General features: G+C 44.6%; 1 protein-coding gene across 1 annotated transcript; it reads right to left on the reverse strand.

Moving 5' to 3' along the window:
• Positions 1-3,993: 3,993 nt before the first annotated feature.
• On the reverse strand, positions 3,994-19,100 carry Dppa4 (developmental pluripotency associated 4). Its single transcript, XM_013028511.1, has 7 exons — positions 19,077-19,100; positions 15,937-16,021; positions 14,706-14,863; positions 14,577-14,627; positions 7,346-7,649; positions 4,909-5,107; positions 3,994-4,024 (listed from the first exon to the last, which is right to left on the reverse strand). The coding sequence occupies exons 1-7, from the start codon at positions 19,098-19,100 to the stop codon at positions 3,994-3,996; spliced, it is 852 nt and encodes a 283-aa protein (XP_012883965.1).
• Positions 19,101-20,400: the final 1,300 nt, after the last annotated feature.

A 20,400-nucleotide genomic window follows, 5' to 3' on the forward strand; every position in this document is an offset into this window, starting at 1 on the left:
GGCTGGCTTTGAACCACGATCCTCAGATCTCAGCCTCCTGAGTAGCTAGGATTACAGGTGTGAGCCACCAGCGCCCGGCTTACCTTTTTTCTTTTTAAATCTGCTGCTTCTGGGTCTTAAACTCAGGGTCTGAGTGTTATCCTTGAGCTTTTTTCTTCAGGCTTGTGTTCTACAACTTGAGCCACAGATTCATTTTCAGGTTCTTTTTGGAGTTTCACAGTCTTTCCTGCCCTAGTTGACTTCAAATGCCATACCTCAGATCTCAGCCTCTTAAATAGCTGAGGTTATAAGCACGATCCAACTGAAGCCCAGCTTAGAAATTTTCTTTATTAGATTCTTTAATGAATGACAGTACACCGTTTTTTAAATTTTATTTTGTAAGTGATAGGCCTTGTGCTTGATAAACGTGTACACTAACATCACCTTACTTCATCGTAATTCACTCTAGCGTCAGTCCCTGTTCTAGACCCTGATATAAACTAGACATGGGGTTTAGTGGTACAATACTTAGTACACACAAGGTTTTGCATTTAAAATCCCCAACACCTGGAATTTGAGGAGAAAGATCTAAAGAGGAGATTGTGACACATATGCCTAAATAACACACAGGATGTCTTCTTGCTATTATGGGACAGCAAACAGTAACTACCATGATGCTCATTATATTAGAAGACAGTAGCATATAGGCAAAATAGAAAGCAAAGGCAGAGCCAGCTCTAGGGCTTGAACTCTAGGCCTGGGTGCTGTCCCTGAACTCTTGAGCTCGAGGCAAGTGCTCTACTACTTGAGCCATAACACCACTTCCAGTTTTCTGGTGGTTAAGTGGTGTTTCATGGACTTTCTTGCTAGGGTTAGCTTTGGACTGCAATCCTCAGATCTTAAGCCTCCTGAAGAGCTAAGATTTCAGGTGTGAGCCACTAGCACCCACCCAGCTTGTCTTTTAGCACTTTTTGGTCAAGGCTGGTGCTTTACCAGTTAAGTCACAGTTCTTCATCTGGCTTTTTGGTGGATTATTGGAGATAAGAGTCTCAAGGGCCCGGTGCTGGTGGCTCATGCCTATAATCCTAGCTACTCAAGAGGCCGAGATCTAAGAATCTTGGTTCAAAGTCTGTGGGGGCAGGAAAGTCCTTGAGACTCTTATCTCCAATAAACCACCAGAAAAGCAGAAGTGCCACTGAGGCTCAGTGGTAAGGCAGCCTTAAGCTGAAGAGCTGAGGATAGCACCCAGGCCCAGAGTTCAAGCCTCATGACCAACAAAACAAAACCTCTGACTTTGCTTCCTCGTCTGGCTTTGATATCAGCCTCCTAAATAGTGTAAGATTATAATCATGAGCCACTGGCATGCTAAAAATAGATACATTTTAAATGTAGATTTGGATAGTAGGGGAAAAAACAAAGGAGGAGGTACCAATGCTTGTCAGGAAATGTACTCATTGCCTTATTCATGTAACTGTAACCCCTCTGTACATAAAAAAAAATTAAATGTAGAAATTTATGACATACTTAAGATTAAAGTATAATAGTTTATGTAATGACAATGGTTAATGGTGAAATAAAATCATTAGTTTATTTTATACAGAGACTTAGGTTTTAAGAGGGCCAGAATCTGTAAACAGGGCCCCTAGGTTCATATGACTCACCTAATTATACAGAAAAAGCAAGTAGCTGGGTGCCAGTGGCTCACATGTGTATTCCTGTTCAAAGCCAGCCCAGGCAGAAGAGTCCTCATGAGACTCTTATCTCCAATTAACCACTCAAAAACCAGATGTAGAGCTGTGGGGCTCAAGTGGTAGAGCACTAGCTGAGATAAAAACTCAGTGGCAGTACCCAGGAACTAACTTCAAGCTGCAGAGCTGACATGAGTACACATGCATGCACACACACACACACACACACACGCACTGCTTTTCTTGGTCAGTTGTAAGGCTTGACTCAGAGCCTGCATGCTGTCCCTGAACTTTTTGCTAGGGGTCTACCACTTGAGCCATAGTGCCACTTCTGATGTTTGAGTGACTAATTGGAAAGAAGAGTCTCACTGGGACTTTTCTGCCCAGGCTGGCTTGTAACCACAATCCTCAGATCTCAACCTCAGCAGTTAGGATTACAGGTGTGAGCCACCGGTGCCCAGCTTATAAATTGCTCTCACTTCCCCTCCTCTCTTCACCTTGACTAGGAATTGATGTTTTCCAACATTTTTCAGCCTTGTCCAGGCTTCCACAGGCTTTGTTCATCTAGATCCACTTGCCTGTAGTAGTGATGACTTGGTCAGCTGAGATTTCAGCCACAACCCTATGGAGCTGGGACAAAGGGCGATGCCAACTGATTAATCACCTACAGCAATTCTTCTGCCCTCTCCACTGTCCAAATACCAACTGGTGGTATGGTGTGCACGAACCTATATTCCTAGCTGTGATTCTAACATCCAGACTTCACTTCCCCTGAACAGCAAGACGAGCTAACCACACCATCCCTCTGCCATGAAGTTCATCTGAAGCAAGGATGAGTCTAGAGGTCCAAATGCCTTTGCCAAAGGAGGGAGACACAGTGTGGGGTCTTGGAGACAGAGCAAAGTACATCACCAGAACCAAACAGCAGGGTTTAACACTTGGATAAACGCTCAATAATTTCCCTAAATATCTAATTGCATAGTGTCAAGGAGACCTTTGGGTCATTTACACACCTATGGATTTTATAGGTCTGGCACAGGGGTACAGCAACACATTGCCCAAGTTTATGCCCATCTTATCTTGCTCAGTAGGGACCTGGTGGGTAGAACTAGACTTGGATCCAGGTTCAGCCAGGATTCTCTTGGCTCTTCCCTTTTTGTTTTTTGTGGTGGACCTGACCCTTGAACTCAGAGCCTAGGCACTATCCATGAGCTTTTTTTGCCCAAGGTTAGGACTCTACCTCTTGAGTCACAACTCCATTTCTTTTTGTTGATTAATTGAAGATAAGGATCTCAGGGACTTTCTGGCCAGGGCTAGCTTTGAACTGACCCTCAGATCTGCATTATGCCATTTTTCCAAAGGGAATATTAATATCTATCACAAAGAGAACAGAAGGGGAGATGCGAAAAAATCCACCCCATTAAACAAAAAAATATAAAACCTTAGAAATCAGATTTTGTACAATGCTTTATTACAAAAAGAAAACAAGTGCCCAAACTCTACGCTAAAGAAAACACTATAAGGAAGTGGTGCTGTGGCTCAAGTGGTAGAGCACTTGAGCTGAAGAGCTGAGGGACAGCACCCAAGCCCAGAGTTCAAGCCCCACGACCAAAAAAAAAAAAAAAAGAAAGAAAAATCAAAGAAAACACTATAATACAACTAAATGTTGGTGGAGTCAGTGGGAGAGCATGGAAAGGACCCCAGACTTGGACAAAACGTTCCATTGGCATCTAAAAAAAAGTATTAATAAACAAAAACCTATTAATGGACTTCAGAATAGACTATCTGCTGTAATGGTCACAGAACAGCAGTAACAGACTAGAAGTTCCTGCAGGCCTGCCTGGAAAACACACGCACACGCACCACACACGCACTCGCACCACGCACACGCGCACCACACAGAACACACACGCACGCGCACCACACAGAACACACACGCACGCGCACCACACAGAACACACACACACACACAGAACACACACACACACACAGAACACACACACACAGAACACACACACACACAGAACACACACACACACAGAACACACACACACACAGAACACACACACACACAGAAGTGCAGCTATCTCCATGACTTTGGAGATGAACTTGAAGGTCTGCCTGGACCTCGCTGGCTTTTTTCTGAGCTGATGGTAATAGTACAAATACTGTTCAAGGTCCAGGTTCCTTGGTGAGTGACATCTCCCAAGTCATCAGTCTTCCAGTGATGGCTCCACTCCAACAAAATCAGTCACTCCTCAAAAGCAGCTGGCATCAAAAGGCGACCAGGAATCCACAGATGTTCCCTTCATCCAGGTCTAACACCTCACTGGAGGCTCTTAGCTAACACCTTGTTCCTAAAACACAAATGCAATGTCTATGTTTAAAAGAGGTAAACCAAGAATCAAATTTCATCTTTTTTTTGGTCGGTCATGGGGCATGAACTCTGGGCCTGGGCGCTGTCCCTCAGCTCTTCAGCTCAAGGCTAGCACTCTACCACTTGAGCATAGCGCCACTTCTGGCTTTTTCTGTTTATGTGGTGCTGAGCAATCGAACCCAGAGTCCCATGTATGCAAAACAAGCACTCTACCACTAAGCCACCCCAAATTTCATCTTAATAGTTAAAGAGGAATGACACTGAACAAGATGCATTCTACTAAATAGCCAAGAAACCCCCACTTCTAAAATCCCATTAAAATTGTTCTAAGAAATTTGTATAATCAGCCAGGTGCCAGTGGCTCACGCCTATAATCCTAGCTAATCAGGAGGCTGAGTTCTGAGGGGCACGGTTCAAAGCCAACCCAGGCAGAAAAGTCCTCCCAATTATTGACTCAAAATCCAGAAGTGGTGCTGTGGTTAAAGTACTAGAGCGCTAGCCTGAAACACAAAGAGGCTCAGGGACAGTGCCCAGGCCCTGAGTTCAAGACCCTTGGCAGACACCCTCTCCCTGACAAAAAATATAATCAGGGTCAAGCACTGGTGGCTCATACCTGTGATCCTGGCTACTCAGGAGGCTGAGATCCGAGGATTGTGGTTCAAAGCCAGCCAGGGCAGGAAAGTCTGAGACCCTTATCTCCAATTAACCACCAGAAAACTGGAAGTTTCACTTTGGGCCAAAGTGGTAGAGTGCTAGTTTTGAGCAAGAGGACAGGGATAGCACCTAGATCCCGAGTTCAAGCCTCATGACAGGAAAAAAATTAAACGCCTGCTTCTACTGTGCAGGTAAGCAGTAGGTACTCACTTGTGAACACATGTGGGGCACAGCATATTGTCCTGCATGTGTCGGGGTGGGAAGATGCGGGCCGGAATCAGGAATAGAGCACTGACTTTTCCTTTCTTCTTCTCAGGCACCCAGGGTTGTCCACCGTGAAACTGCAGCTGAACCCAGCCATCCGTATTTCCAGGCAGACTTCGTCCATGGACCACACACCACTTGTCCCCTGGGGAAGAAAAGATTAAACATCAGCAAACTGGGTCTACAAGCTCAGGCAAGATGATTCTGGCCAGCCCCTTACTGCTTTTCTCTGCTTACAGCCCCAACACTGGACCCTGAAATCCCAAGGTCATTGTCACTTCATTCTGTTCTGAGAAGTAGCTTGTTCCAGATGAAACTTTAAAGCACTGAAGGAAAGGAAATAAGTACCTGACTTATATAACTGTAATCCCTTTGTACATCACCTTTATAATAACAATAGATGTGAAAAAAATACTTTTAAGACAGCTAGGCTCTTTTGGCTCACTGTTGTAATCCTAGCTACTTAGGAGGCTGAGATCTTAGGATAATAGTTCAAAACCGGCCCTGGTGGTAAAGTCTGTGATTTTTTTTTGGGGGGGTGGGGATGGTCAGTCGTGGGGCCACAGTACCACTTCCCGTTTTCTGGTGGATAATTGGAGATAAGAAGTCTCATAGACTTTCCTGCCTAGGCTGGCTTTGAACCATGATCCTCAAATCTCAGCCTCCTGAGTAGCTATGATTACAGCAGTGAGCCACAGGCACAGGCCTGTGTCTTGAGCAAAAACAGTTCAGGGACAATGCCTAGGCCCTGAGTACAAGCCCTACCACTGATTAAAAAAAAAAATACATGTTTTAAGGCAAATTAGAGGTATGGCTCAAGTGGAGAAGTTGGAGAGCCTTAAGTGGAAAAAAGCTAAGTTCAACCTCAGTACCAAAACAAAAATTTTAAAAAAAGCAAATAACTTATTAAAGACTATGGCATTGTGGATGTACCTCAGTGGTAGAGCATTGTATTGTATGTCAGCCTATCATACACATACTACCAAAAACTTCAGAACAACCCAGCTAGGGACCGGTGGCTCACTCCTACAATCCTACTCAGGAGGGTTAAGATCCAAGGATGGGGCTGGGAATGTGGCTTAGTGGTAGAGTGCTTTCGGAGCATGTATGAAGCCCTGGGTTTGATTCCTCAGTACCACACAGAGGAAAAGCTGAAAGTGATGCTTGCAAGTGACAGAATGCTAGCCTTGAGCAAAAGAAGTTCAGGGACAGTGCCCAAGCCCTGAATTCAAGGCCCAAAACTGGCCCAAAACAAAACAAAAAAATGACCTCAGGATAATGGTTGGAAGCCAGCACGGGCATGAAAGTCCATTGAGACTGGCATAGAGGAAAAAAAATCAGAACACCCTAAAAGTTAAGGGGTCTCAACTCTTTAATAGCCACTGTATGATCTAAGTAGATTATGGTCCTCTTGGATTGCATTTCCAATTATTTTTTTTGCTGGTCATGGGCCTGAACTCTGGGCCTGAGTGCTGTCTCTCAGCTCTTCAGCTAGCCCTCTACCATTTGAGCCACAGCACCACTTCCCACTTTTTCTGCTTATGTGATGCTGAGGAATCAAACCCAGGGCCTCATGTAAGACAAGCACTCTACCACTGAGCCACCTTCCTAGCCCTCCCATTATTCTTACATGTCTATTTACTTTTTTTCGCCCAAGGCTGGTGTTCTACCACTTAAGCCACACCTCCACATTTGGCTTTTTGATGGTTAATTGGAGGTGAGTCTCAGACTTTCCTAAGCTGGCATTAAACCACAATTCTCTCCTATCTCAGCCTCCTAGGTAGCTAGGATTATAGGTGTGAACCACTGGTACTTGCCTCTAGGGACAGTCTGAAAGAACTTGCTAGAGGGCTCACACCTCAATAGTTGATTTTAGACCCTGCCTTTACATTTCTTAAAGGAGAAGAGGGCTGGGAAGGTGGCTCAGTGGTAGAGCGCTTGCCTTGCATGCATGACGCCCTGGGTTCAATTCCTCAGCACCACATAAGCAAAAAGAAAAAAGCCAGAAGTGGCCCTGTGGCTCAAGTGGTAGAGTGCTAGCCTTGAGCTGAAGAGCTGAGGGACAGTGCCCAAGCCCAGAGTTCAGGCCCCACGACCAGACGCCCCCCCCCAAAAAAAGAAGAAATGAATATACTGCCTCTCAATGATACTAACAATTTAGGAGGATGGTTTTCAAGTTGGGGTCTATAGCATTCTTACTATTGCCTGAGAAATGGTGAAACATAAAATCTCAGCTTCTGCCCCTCACTGGAATCAGAAAACACAGAATGGGATTTAGAAATAACTAGTAAGTGAGTTGACCCCTCCAATAGTTACTAGAAATCAGTGTTAACTGAACTTGTTTCCTTATTTAACCAGAACAACTTCTCTACTCAGGGCTTACCAGAGGCTGCTTTAGGTGCCTCTGTCTCCACCTCCTCTATGTGCCCGATGGCACTGGATGCGATCCTGGACCAGGAAGCCAATGTTGACTCTGGGGCAGATGAAGTTACTACAGTGGTACTAACTTCTTCATAGAAATCTGGGGGGTTCTGGATGATAGCCAACTGATCTTCAGGAATAGGAATTTCGCTGGAAGAAGTCCCATCAAACTGTGAGTTTTTCTGGAATATTTGCTCCTGATCCATGTTTTGTGTTCTCTGGCGAATACTCTTAATCCTGGCCTCCTTTGCGGTGCAAGGAATATTCTGCAAATTCTAAAATATCAGAGATAACGAGAAATTAAAATGTTATCAAATGTATGACCTCAGGGGCTAGGGAAAAGTGTGGTACAATCACCAAGACTATATTAAACAATATACTACATACTCTTGAAAACTGCTACTAGATTATAACCACTGAGCAGGTTGTACATGCACAGAATCTCATCTAATCAGGAGGTTGAGGAACAAAGGCTACATGAGTTCACTTCTGTCATTTTTGCTAAAAAAAACTGGAGGTAAGGGTGTCATGGACTTTCTCATCTGAGCTGGCTTCACACCTCAATCTTCAGGCTCCTGAACAGCTAGGATTGTATGTATAGGCCATCATTACCTAGCCTAAGCTTTTAAGTGTTTTCATAACAAAGTAAGTATGTAATATATGCTAACTTAATCTAGTCAGGTCACAATGTATTTTAAAATGTGGTGCCAGTTAAATACCTATCTATTAGTATACTATTTTTTGTTTGAATTGAGCTTAACGTTTTTAAGACCCAGGTTTCATTCCTCAGCACCTTGAGATACACACCACCACCACAACCAACAACCAACTTTATTTTTACCACTCTGTGTAGAGTTCAGCAAATGTAGTGAATTAATCTCTTAGACTCAAGGTGGAGAGAATAAAGTCCCTAAGACAATTCAATTCCTCTACTTATTTACATGCTAAAGTAGGTATTTCGAGTAAGAATCAAACCTTCAACTAAGGTAGTTTTCCTTGAAATTAAGAAGTCACTCACATGGGGCATGCCTATAATCCTAGCTGCTCAGGAGGATGAGATCTGAGAATCTTGGTTGAAAATCAGCCCTGGCAGGAAAGTCTGTGAGACTCTTATTTCCAATTAAATCACATAAAAAGCTGGAAGTGGCCCTGTAGCCAAGGCCAAGAGTTCAAGCCTCAGGACCAGACCAAAAAAAAGTTACTCCTGCAGAGTGGTGGTGTCTCACGCCTGTAATCCTAGCTACTCAGGAGGCTGAGATCTGAGGATCACCGTTCAAGGCCAGCCCAGGCAGTTATTTCCAATTAACCACCAGAAAACTAGAACTAGAGCTGTTATGACCTCAGGGTTGAGAAAAATCATGGAGTCACAGGCAAGGGTGACAAGGAGTTTTATTTGGCTGGCCGTGACTGCCTCATCCTAGGACTGAGAGCAGCCCCAAAGTCAGAACCACACACAGGTGATAGTTTACGAAGCTCAAAAGATGATTGGTGCGTGGATATTCTTCAACTGTGGTCAGGATCAGGCAGAAAGCATTCAGGAGGTCAGAGATTCAGGATAGGAATTGGGGGTTATCAAGGAATGAAAAAACTGCATTGTTATTATATTCCCTAATGGTTTTTACGTCCATATCAAATCACCGATATGCAGAATCACCCTCAGATGACTACAAAGAATAGTTCTACATCAATGTACCACTTCTAACCCTATTTATTCTTTGGCTGGTATAACCAGGTTATCTCAGAACTACCTCAAAATGATTAGTCGTGACTCTACCCAGCAGAGGTTACAGGAACAGAACAATCTGCTAGATTTTTTAAATTACAGTCAGATTCATATATACATATATATTTCCAGTTGCCTTACTTAGATGTCTAGTGGGCATCTCAGATATTACAGGTACTAACAAAATTCTTGATTTTCACCAATGAAATGCACTTAACCTTTCCAGTCTCCTCATTTCAGCCCCACTATGGGCACACAGTTCCTCAGACCCAAAAACCTATAAGTGATTCTTTTGTTTTTTAAATTCGGTCGTGGGGCTTGAACTCTGGGCTTGGGCGCTGTCCCTGCGCTCTTCAGCTCAAGGCAAGCGCTCTACCACTTGAGCCACAATGCCACTTCCGGTTTTCAAGTGGTTTATTGGAGATAAGAGTCTCACGGACTTTCCTGCCCGGGCTGGTTTTGAACCTGGATCCTCAGATCTCAGCCGCCTGAGCAGCTAGGATTACAGGCGTGAACCACTGCCTGGCTCTATAAGTGATTCTTAATTTTTCTTTTCATCCTTCCATCTGTAAGAAAAATCTATTGGTATTATTCCTCAAATCCAACTACTGGTCTTCATTATTACTTTAGCTCAAGCTACAACTGTCATCTCTTTCTAAATGTCTCTAAAAGTCTTCACTTTTTAGAGCAGCTAGAATGACCTACTCAAAGCCAAAATACCGAAGAATTCACAGCCATTATAGGAAACAGGATGATGTGGTCTCCTCCAGAGACCTCCTTGAACTTTCTCCAAACAGTGAAAGTGTCTTTCAGGTTGGAAGAGATAGGCTGGATCTGAACTGTGCTGCAGCAGTGTCTCCAGTAGCTTAGATGGATCGTCACACTGCCTTCTGTGTTACCAGCAAATTTCTACACAGGCTGGTTAAGGATACATTACATAGGCTTAGCAGGCTGAGGCCTCTAAGTTTTAAGCAGTGGCCTCTGAGTAATTTAGCAGGTGACAACCAGATATTTTTCCACACTTGCATACCCATTACCACTGTTTTCCATGCCTCTTCCTTTAATCCTATCCTGCCTCGTTTTCAAAAAAAAAAGACTGATCCCTTGATCTTAAAGGGATTAATGGGTGGAGATCCATTTTCTGTAACTTTTTCAAGCTGACTCAGGGGCACTGACCCTAGCTAGCCAGGAACTTATGTTAGGCAATTTTTACCAAGAGGTTGCCAGAATCAGATATCTAAATTTCCTATGCAAGCCTTTAGAGAGATCTCAACAGAGGCATAACCTCAGATCCACACACCTATTTTCTTGAATAAATTTGACTGGCAAGTTCCTGCCCAATTACCAAGTGGCGATAGACATGGGCATTAGAAAGATACGCTTCCTATGACCTCCCTGCTCTGATTACTTTTTGAAGGGCCAAAAAAGTGACTCCAGAGTCTTACACCATCTCTGCCATCAGAGCAGTGGCTTTTAACTGCCTCTGGATGCTCCATCATTATCAAGGTCACAGGAGATAAAAAGCCCCTTTGGACCAGGTGCTGGTAGCTCATGCCTGTAATCCTAGCTACTCACAAGGCTGAGATCTGAGGATTGTAGACCAAAGCCAGCCCAGGCAAAAAAGTCCCCTAGGCTCTTATCTCCAATTAACCATGCAGAAAGCCAGAACTGGTGCTGTGGCTCAAGTGGTAGAGTGCTACACTTGAGCTGAAGAGCTGAAGGACAGCACCCAGGCTGAGTTGAAGCCCCACAACTGACAAAAAAAAAAAAAGAAAAGAAAGAAAGAAAAAAATGGGGTGGGGAAGCCCCACTGATATTTCCCTTAGTCTCCAGACTTGAAATCAGGGCCTGAACACAGTCCCTCAGCTCTCTAGCTCAAAGCTAGTGCTCTGCCACTTTTGAGCTCCAGCACCTCTTCTACACTCTGCTCTTACAGTTTCACAGGGAACTTTTTCTACCCTGGTTGGCTTTGCAGAGTTCTCAGAGCAATTGAATCTCTTACAAAAAAGGCCACTCTACTCCAATTAAAAGTAACAAAGTCAAAAAAAATTTAAAAAATCTATATAGAGCACGCAAAAAAACAAAAAAAAACTATATAAAAGTAACAAAGTGGGGGCTGGGAAGGTGGCTCAGTGGTAGAGCGCTTGCCTTGCATGCCTGAGGCCCTGGGTTCTATTCCTCAGCACCACATAAGCAAAAAGAAAAAAAGTCAGAAGTGGCGCTGTGGCTCAAGTGGTAGAGTGCTAGCCTTGAGCTGAAGAGCTGAGGGACAGTGCGCAGGCCCAGAATTCAGGCCCCACGACCGGACCACCCCCCCAAAAAAGTAACAAGGTGGTCATTAAGTAAGCAGTCTTACTTGGAACTTATTAAAGACCAAAGTTACAGCTGATAAACTTGTAAAAATCATCTATCCTCTATGGGCCTGCCTGCAATTGTTACAAAGAACCTGCAAGGCAAACTGGAATAACATTTTGGTAGTCCTAATATTTTTTCTTTCCCCACTTTTAAAACAAAACAGGACAATCTTACTTTTAAATTCCCTTTTGCTAGGAGGCGACCATTCCCCTCTACTTCCCAAATGTTTACACATTCTCCCTAAAATGCTTTAATTTGTATTTAAATGACCTTTTGAAACACTGGATAACACCTACTACCTTTTCCCAACCTGTTTAAAACAGCCACTTTTTACTGCAGTCTTGAGTTACTACCAAGAAAACCTCTGAACTCAAAATTAGTTTTTCCTTAATGCAAGAATTCCAAGCATCAGGGCTGGGAAGGTGACTTGGTGGTAGAGTGCTTGCCTTGCATGCATGAGGCCCTGGGTTCGATTCCTCAGCACCACATAAACAGAAAAGGCCGGAAGTGGCACTGTGGCTTAAGTGGTAGAGCGCTACCCTTGAGCTGAAGAGCTGAGGGACAGCACTCAGGCCCAGAGGTCAAGCTCCAGAACTGACAAAAAAGGGGCTGGGAAGGTGGCTCAGTGGTAGAGCGCTTGTCTTGCATGCAAGAGGCCCTGGGTTCTATTCCTCAGCACCACATAAACAAAAAGAAAAAAGCAGGAAGTGACGCTGTGGCTCAAGTGGTAGAGTGCTAGCCTTGAGCTGAAGAGCTGAGGGACAGCACTCAGGCCCAGAGTTCAGGCCCCATGACCGGACCCAAACAAAAAACACACCAGATTTTTTTAATTTGCAAATTAGAGAATCCTTAGAAGATCTTTTTAAATGCCCAAACCTGATGATCTTTTTGGAGTTTAAGTGCACCCACTTACCAATTTTTTCACCTTTTTTTTTTACAGCATGTTGACAATTTTTATCTTGAACATGTTTACCTACATATACATACTCATACAAATGGTTGTTCACAAAAGATCTTAAAGAACACAAAAATAAGACGAACTTTTTTTTTGGATAACACCTATTACCTTTTCCCAACCTGTTTAAAACAGGTTGGGGGGAGGGTCAGTCGTGGGGCTTGAACTCTGGACCTGGGTGCTGTCCCTCAGCTGCTCAGCTTAAGTCTAGCACTCTACCACTGGAGCCACAGTGCTACTTCTGGTTTTCTGGCTGTTTTTTGAAGAGTCTCACGGACTTTCCTGCCCAGGCTGGCTTTCAACCATGATTCTCAGATCTCAGCCTCCTGAGTCGCTAGGATTATAAGCATGAGCACCAGCACCTGGTTTTGTCCTTAACATCTTTTTTAATTTTATTATAAAGATGCTGTACAGAGGGTTAACAGTTACATGAGTAAGGTAATGAGTACATTTCTTGTCAAGCATTGTTACCCACTTATTTTTCTCTTACTATCCCTTTCCTCCTCCAGACAAAATTTTTTTTGTTTTGGTCAGTTGTGGGGCTTGGGCCTGGGCACTGTCCCTCAGCTCTTCAGCTCAAAGCTAGAACGCTACCACTTGAGTGAGCCACAGTGCCACTTTTGGCATTCTAGTCATTTTTTGGGGGGGAGGTCCAGTGGTGGGGCCTGAACTCTGGGCCTGGGCGCTGTCCCTCAGCTCTTCAACTCAAGGCTAGCGCTCTACCACTTGAGCCACAGCACCACTTCCGGCTTTTTTTCTTTTTGCTTATGTGGTGCTGGGGAATCAAACCCAGTGCCTCATGCATTCGAGGCAAGTGCTCTACCACTAAGCCACCTTCCCAACCCTCTAGTCATTTTTATTGGAGATAAGAGTCTCATAGACTTTCCTGCCTAGGCTGGCTTTGAACCATGATGCTCAGATCTCAGCCTCCTGAGTAGCTAGGATTACAGATATGAGCCACCGGTGGCGGGCCAATTGGCCTTTTTAATACCTTCAGTTGGAGGAAGGCTGAGTAGTGGTCACCTAAAACTAATCTGGTCTGACTTTCTTTTATGCACTTTAAGACAAGAGCACTTTACATCTTTTTTACACCGCCAGGACCAGACAAATGAATGTCTGGACCAAGCTTACAGCTGTCTCTTTAGCCAGACTGCTAGAGGACCAAACCAGGCCTGTAACCTCTTGCCTGCTACCACACAGGAACATAGCAGGCCTGTGAGTGGGCCCAGTCATGTCCAAATAGACAACAACCAAAAAAACCAGAAAACAATAATCCACATTTAAGACTGATCCATTAAAAAAACAACAACAGACAAGACCAAAAACAAAAGCTAAATTGGGGCCTAGAGGGCCTCCAGTTCATCCCTATCTGGCAGTCTCTCACCCTGCCACAGCCTAAAAACACCACCAAAAGACAGAGAAGACAGACATAGCCACAAACAGCCCCCACGATTTCCCAAGGAAGTCCCAGATGACTTTTCAAAGAAACCCTAGATGACTTCCCAAGGTAGCCCCACATGGCTTCTTAAGGAAGCCCCAGGAGGTACAGGTGACATCTCTTCCTGGCTCAGACTTGGGAAGTAATACTGCGTCCAGCCTTCCACTGAGTCCCCCCGGATGCAGGCCTACCCAGACTCACCCCTGGGTCCACACTGGTCCTGGGGAGACAGACCTTGAGCAAGGCTCTCTCTCCCCTGAGGGCTGAGGCACTCACCTATGGGTTTCTCAGGGGCCAAGCTCCCACACGGTCCAAATGGATTTTCCCAGTCAGGGAACCAATGCAGCGACCTCAAGATGGAGAAAATCCAGAGGCACGAGCAAAGGTGAAAAGGTAACGCAGCCCCAACCTCCACTAGGGCCAAGCTTATATAGGTCAGAACCACACACACGTGTGGCAGTTTACAGAAGCTCAAAGATGACTGGGGGTGGGGATATTCTCAGCTGTGGTCAGGTTCAGGCAGAGAATATTCTGGAGGCCAGAGATTCAAGATTGGAATTGGGGGTTATCAAGGAATGAAAAAAAGCTGGGACAGAGCAGTGACTCAATGTGGTAAAACGTTATCCCTGAACAGAAAAGCTCAAGAAAAGTGCACAGGCCCTGAGTTAAATCTCCATTGACCACCACCACCAACAACACCACCAATAAAAGAAGTTACTCACATGTTGCTCTGGGTAAGCTTTCTGGCAAATTCGCTTATATGCCTCCAATTTCTAAGAAAAAAAGAAGAAACTGGTTAGTGGGAGGTCCTGCTCCTCCTCCAGGGAACACACCTCCCCTCTGGTCCTCACCGGCCCTTTGCTGCTGAGTTTCAACTTCTGGCACCAAGCTCGAAGAGTGTCTCTGTGGAGCAAGTTGACTGGAGGTAGTTCAGAGGGCAGGGGAGGAATTGGGATCTTCTTTTTAGGTGTTGGTGTCTTGTCTTCCTCTTTCTTGATGGAAGAGGAATCTGAAGAATGGGATAAAATGAGTAATTATTGACATTTTAGTGACCTGAGCTTTTTACAAGTTTAATCACGGATAAACTTTCACCATCAGATTTCTAGTGTTCAAGCGGTTGTACAATAATTAATACCCAAAGACCATAGAACTTCCAAGGGACAGAAAACCTAAGGCTCAAAACTCCAAAATCTCAATTCTGCTTCTTAAAACTTCCCACAACTCAACAGGCATTTTGCTCCTTTGTGAAACATTCTGTTGACAAAATCCAGGTTGAAGAATAGGGAACATCTGAAGTCCTAACAGTCATGTTAAGTGATATTAGGGTTCTACCTTAATTGCAGAGTGCTTGACTCATGTGCAAACTCGGAGTTTCCTTCCCAGACACTCCCCTGCCACACACACACACAAACTTTTAAGTTGCACAGTGGCTTGTGGCTCATTCCTATAATTCTGGCTGCTCAGAAGGCTGTGATCTCAGGATTATGGTTGGAAGCCAGCCCAGGCAGAAAAGTTCAATGAGATGCTTATTTCCAATTAACCACCCCAAAACCAAAAGTGGAGCTGCTGCCCAAAGTGGTAAAGCACCAGCCTAAGGGACAGTGTCCAGGATCTGAGTTCAAGCCCCAGTGTCAGCAGGCGCGCACACACGCGCGCGCGCGCGCACACACACACGCGCGCGCACACACACACGCGCGCGCACACACACACACACACACACACACTGGGCCTAGTGGCATATAATTATCCTATGCAAATTGCCAACAACTAATCTTCACAGCAGCCTTCATCCCCATCTCTTATCAAGGTTAGGCAATATCTGAGCTTACTTTCAGACCCAATTATGTTATGAGAGTTTAAGGATAGGAAGGGATCCGTTTTTTTCTGAGTCAACCACAATAAAAAGCAGCTTGGAATTAAGTTGAGCTTCAAAGGAAGTTCAGGATACGAGAATGCAGAATGGAGATTTCTCTGCCTTCAGAAAAATTCCTGTTTTTCTTTTTTTTTTTTTTTTTCAGATGTGAGTCTGTGGGATCTGAGGATTTGTAAACATCTTGGCCTTGTCATTGTCAAACGATTTACCTCGTTTTCTTCCTTTCGATGATGATGTTGCTCCCAACGATGTACTTGGCTCCTCTTCTTGCTTCAATTTCTTAGTCAAGTTTGACTAGAGACAGAGGAACAGGTTAGTCTTACTACTCTAGTTTCTGATCTTTAGACCCTTCCCCTTCAGCTTCAAGCTAACACATTAAATACCCAGGTAGTAGTCAGTGCAATTGGCTATACAGTATGCAGTTTCCTCTAAGTAACATTTTTTTTTTCTTTTTTGCCAGTCCTGGGGCCTGAACTCAGGGCCTGGATACTTCTGTCCCAGAGCTTCTTTTGCTTAAGGCTAGCACTCTACCACATGAGCCATAGCACCACTTCTGCCTTTTTCTGTATATGTGATGCTAAGGAATCAAACCCAGGGCGTCATGCATGCTAGGCAAGCAGGCTACCACTGAGCTACCTTCCCAGCCCTCTCAGTAACATTTTTTGCTTGCTGGTCCTGAGGGGTTAAAATCAGGGCCTGGTTGCTATTCCTAAGCATTGTTGCTCAATGCTGGTGCTCTAGCACTTGAGCAACAGTTCCATTTCTAGATTGTTGCTGTTTGATTGGAGATTAATCTCCAATTAAACTTGGACTTTCCTGCCTGGGCTGACTTCAAACCATGATCCTCAGATCTGAGCCTCCTGAGTAGCTAAAATTAATAGGTCTGAGCCACTAGTATCAGACCCATGTCTTCATTCTTGATCTCTTACAGAGAAATAATTTTCTCACACATTGATTGTTCTTAGTAGAAAGATTACCACCCATCTTACTTCGTCACTTGTCGCTCTCCGTTACCAAACTCACAAAATTCTCTCCTTTCCAAAATCATAACATACAGCTAGCTGGACTTTCTGAGTCCCAGGATACTTTTACTTACACTCTTAAACCTCCCTTAGTCCACCATCACAGTCTTGAGTCAAGTATTTTGCCAAGCAGCCTTTCTAACCCTTCAAGACAAGTGAAATCTACCTGATTCCCAACCCTTGTCAACTGCAATTTTATATTCGTACTTATAATCTGATTAAAGCCTGGGAATCCATTGATCAGATAATCCCCACCCTAAAAGGTGGGATTTTCCCCCTGGTGCTGTTAGCTGTTCACTCCATTAGTTTATTGTATTAAAAGGAACAAAATGGGTACTGGGAATAAGTTGTTCGTTTTCTTTTTCTCTCTCCTCCCCAGTAAATTATTTCTTAGAGAGAAATAAATATGAATTAGGCCTCTCCTTACTTTTAGAAGTAGATCTACCTGGCTCATACCTGTATCTCTTGCTTACTTAGGAAGCTGAGATCTGAGGACCACGGTTCAAAGCCAGCAGCCTAGCAGAACAATTCATGGTAATTTTTTTTTGGGGGGGGGGATGCGGGTTGGTCATGGGGCTTGAACTCAGGGCCTGGACACTATCCCTGAGCTTTTTCACAAGGTTAGCCCTCTACCACTGTGATCCACAGTTCCACTTCCAGTTTTCTGGTGGTTAACTGGAGATAATCTCCTTTCTCGCCTGGGCGGCTTTGAATGGTGATCCTCTGATCTCAGCCTTCTGAGCAGCTAGGGTTACAAACTTAAGCCACCAGCACCTGGCTCATGGGCCTCCAGAGCAGCAGCAGGACAGAAGTGTAGCTATGGCTGCAACAGGAGAGCATCAACTTTGAGCAAAAAAGCTAAGGAACAACAGAGTTCATCAGGCCCTGAGTTCCAGCCTAGTAAATTAACAAAATAAACCAATGTAAGAAACTAGTAACAATGAGATGTAGAAACTGAGGTTTCCACATCACACCCTAATGCGTAGGACAAACAAGCTAGGAGGAAGTTAAACACAAACTAAATCTCAGGTCCAAGAATCTCAAACCTCAGCTCTTCCAGGCATCCCTCCACAGGGGCTGGGATGGAGTCAGATTAACATATTTGTGGCACTTTTACATTCTAACCCAGTTTCATTTATATTTAAACTTTACATTTACATAATCCTTTCACTAAGCCTTCACTTTGGTGCCCCATTCCAGCCTTAATTTTTTTGTCTGTGTGTGCCAATCCTGGGATTTGCTATCAGGGCCTAAGCACTGTCCCTGAGCTTCATTTGCTCGACTCTAACACTTCACCACTTGAGCCACAGTGCCACTTCTGGCTTTCTTTGTTTATGTTGTACTGAGAAATCAAACGTTGGGCTTCATGCATGCTAGGCAAGCACTCTACCACTAAGCCACATTCCCAGCCCCAGCCTTAAAATTGAAAAAGATAAAAATGGCTAGTTTTAAGGAAAGAGGCGGACAGCACTCTAGTTCCTCAACCTGTGTAGTTGGGAATTTGCTTTGGTTTTCACTTAGGCATGGTTCCTTAGGTATGAGAACCCTGGTTTAGGGTTTGTGTTCTTAGCATGGAAAAGGGCATGGTGGGTAGGGTAGTTTGGGTATCTACTCTCAGCTACCAGCTCTTCCAAAATGATCACCCCAGTGAGTCAGTGACTCATGCCTGTAAATCCTAGCTACTCCGGAAGCTGAGATCTGAAGAGTTGAGATTCGATGCCAGACTTGGTAGAAAGAAAAGACCTTGAGACTCTTTTTCTCCAATTAACCATCAAGAATTTTGGAAATGGATTGTGGTTCAAGTGGTAGGGCACCAGCCTCCTTGAGTTAAAAGGCTTAAGGACAGAACCAAGCCCTGAGTTCAAGCCTTAGTATTGGCAAAAAAAAAAAAAACTCCAAAAGCCCAGTAAACACAAATGATAATAATAATAATTAGAAGTGAAGCTCTAACCTTAGGGGAAAAAAACGATCAGAGTTAGCGCACAGGCCCTGAAATTGAGTCCCAAGACCCATACAAAAATCCAAACAAAAAGGAACAAAAACCCCACAAGGCATTCCTTCAAAATCACAGCAGAGATCCTCGCTTCCGTGTCTTCAGAGGTAGCTTGAGGGTGTTTTTTCTTTTTTGAGGGGTTGTGCTGGGGTTGGAAACCAGGGCCTAGAGCAGGCCAGGCAGGAGCTCTACCCATGCGACCTTCCCAGACTCTCTTTGCATTGGAAAACGTATCCCCCAGCCCCATCCCAACCCCAAAGAAAGATCTAGTGTGCTCAAGAGCAGAGAGACCCCAGACCCACGACAGAGAACAACCCACCAACACCGTTCTTACCTCCTTGCTTCTGCTGTTCTCCATGCTCAGCCTAAGAAGTTGGAAGTGTTTGAAGAGGTCTCCCGGCTCCTAAAGGGCTCCTGGCTTGAGAGCGTCCTTAGAGAAATCTCCTCCCACTTCCTGTGGCCACTGGGCCTCTCTCTCCCCTCCCCCCCATCCCGCCCCCTCCTCCGCCCCCACAGTTCGTGCAGGTTAAAATTCTGTGCTGCCTTCCTCGGGAGGCTGCTGATCTAGGGTTGAATTGTTACAGCCATTCTGGGCCCTTTTCTGTGACCTTCTTAAGGTTTTATCCAAGGTATGGTTCAACAGGATGGTAGGATGTTAGAAACCTTCAGAATGTGACAAAAGGGAAAAGTAGAAGTCGATCCAGACTTCAAAACAGGATGTGGGAGAGGATTAAATGGTGGAACTGACAGAAGCCATAAAAATCAAGTCTTGGGGCTAGGAAAGAGGCTCAGAGGTAGAGTGCTTGCCTTGCATGCATGAGGCCCTGGGTTCGATTCCTCAGCAGTACATAAGCAGAAAAAGATGGAAGTGGTGCTGTGATTCAAATGGTAGAGTGCTAGCCTTGAGCTGAAGAGCTGAGGGACAGTGCCCAGAGTTCAGGCCCCACGACTGACCCCCCCCAAAAAAAAATCAACTTCTTTTATACTTGGATCATTCCATTTATGATATGAATTTCAGATTCAAGTATTTCCTTATCTATCTATCTAGGCTGGTGCTCTACCACTTGAGCCACATATCTACATCCATCTTTTTTGCTGCTCAATTGGAGAGAAGAGTTTCGGGGACTTTCCTGACTGGGCTGGCTTTGAATGTCAAAGTTCAGATCTCAGCCTCCTTAATTAAATAGTTTATTGTGGAGGTGTGGAACCAGGGGACCACTGTAGAATCTACCTCCAGCCCATAAACTCTATTTTAACTTTTGCACTGATAACAATTATTTTTTTATGTTTTTATTTATTTATTTATTTTTTGGTCATGGGGCTTGAACTCTGGCCTTGGATGCTGTCCCTCAGCTCTTCAGCTCAAGCAAGCCCTCTACAACTTGAGCCACAGCACCACTTCCAGTTTTCTGGTGATTAATTGGAGATAAGAGTCTCCAGGACATTCCTGCCCAGGCTGGCTTTGAACCCTTATCCTCAGATCTCAGCCTCCTGAGTAGCTAAGATTTCAGTTGTGAGCCACCAGCCACTGGCACCCGACTTGATAACAATTCTTTTTTTTTTTTTTTTGGTCTGGTCATGGAGCCTGAACTCTGGGCCTGGGGGCTGTCCCTCAGCTCTTCAGCTCAAGGCTAGCGTTCTACCACTTGAGTCACAGC

The sequence above is a fragment of the Dipodomys ordii genome, unplaced genomic scaffold (assembly GCF_000151885.1).
Source record: "Dipodomys ordii isolate 6190 unplaced genomic scaffold, Dord_2.0 Scaffold111, whole genome shotgun sequence".
Classification (NCBI taxonomy): Eukaryota; Metazoa; Chordata; class Mammalia; order Rodentia; family Heteromyidae; genus Dipodomys; species Dipodomys ordii.

Bases quoted from the DNA above. Each gene is read 5' to 3' on its own strand.
- Dppa4 (XM_013028511.1), bottom strand. From the start codon at position 19,100: ATGGAGAACAGCAGAAGCAAGGAG. The intron at 14,864-15,936 runs GTAAATCGTTTG...CCCATTCTTCAG, and splicing joins ATCGAAAGGAAGAAAACGAG to ATTCCTCTTCCATCAAGAAA. The intron at 5,108-7,345 runs GTAAGCCCTGAG...TTTCTTCCCCAG, and splicing joins GGCACCTAAAGCAGCCTCTG to GGGACAAGTGGTGTGTGGTC.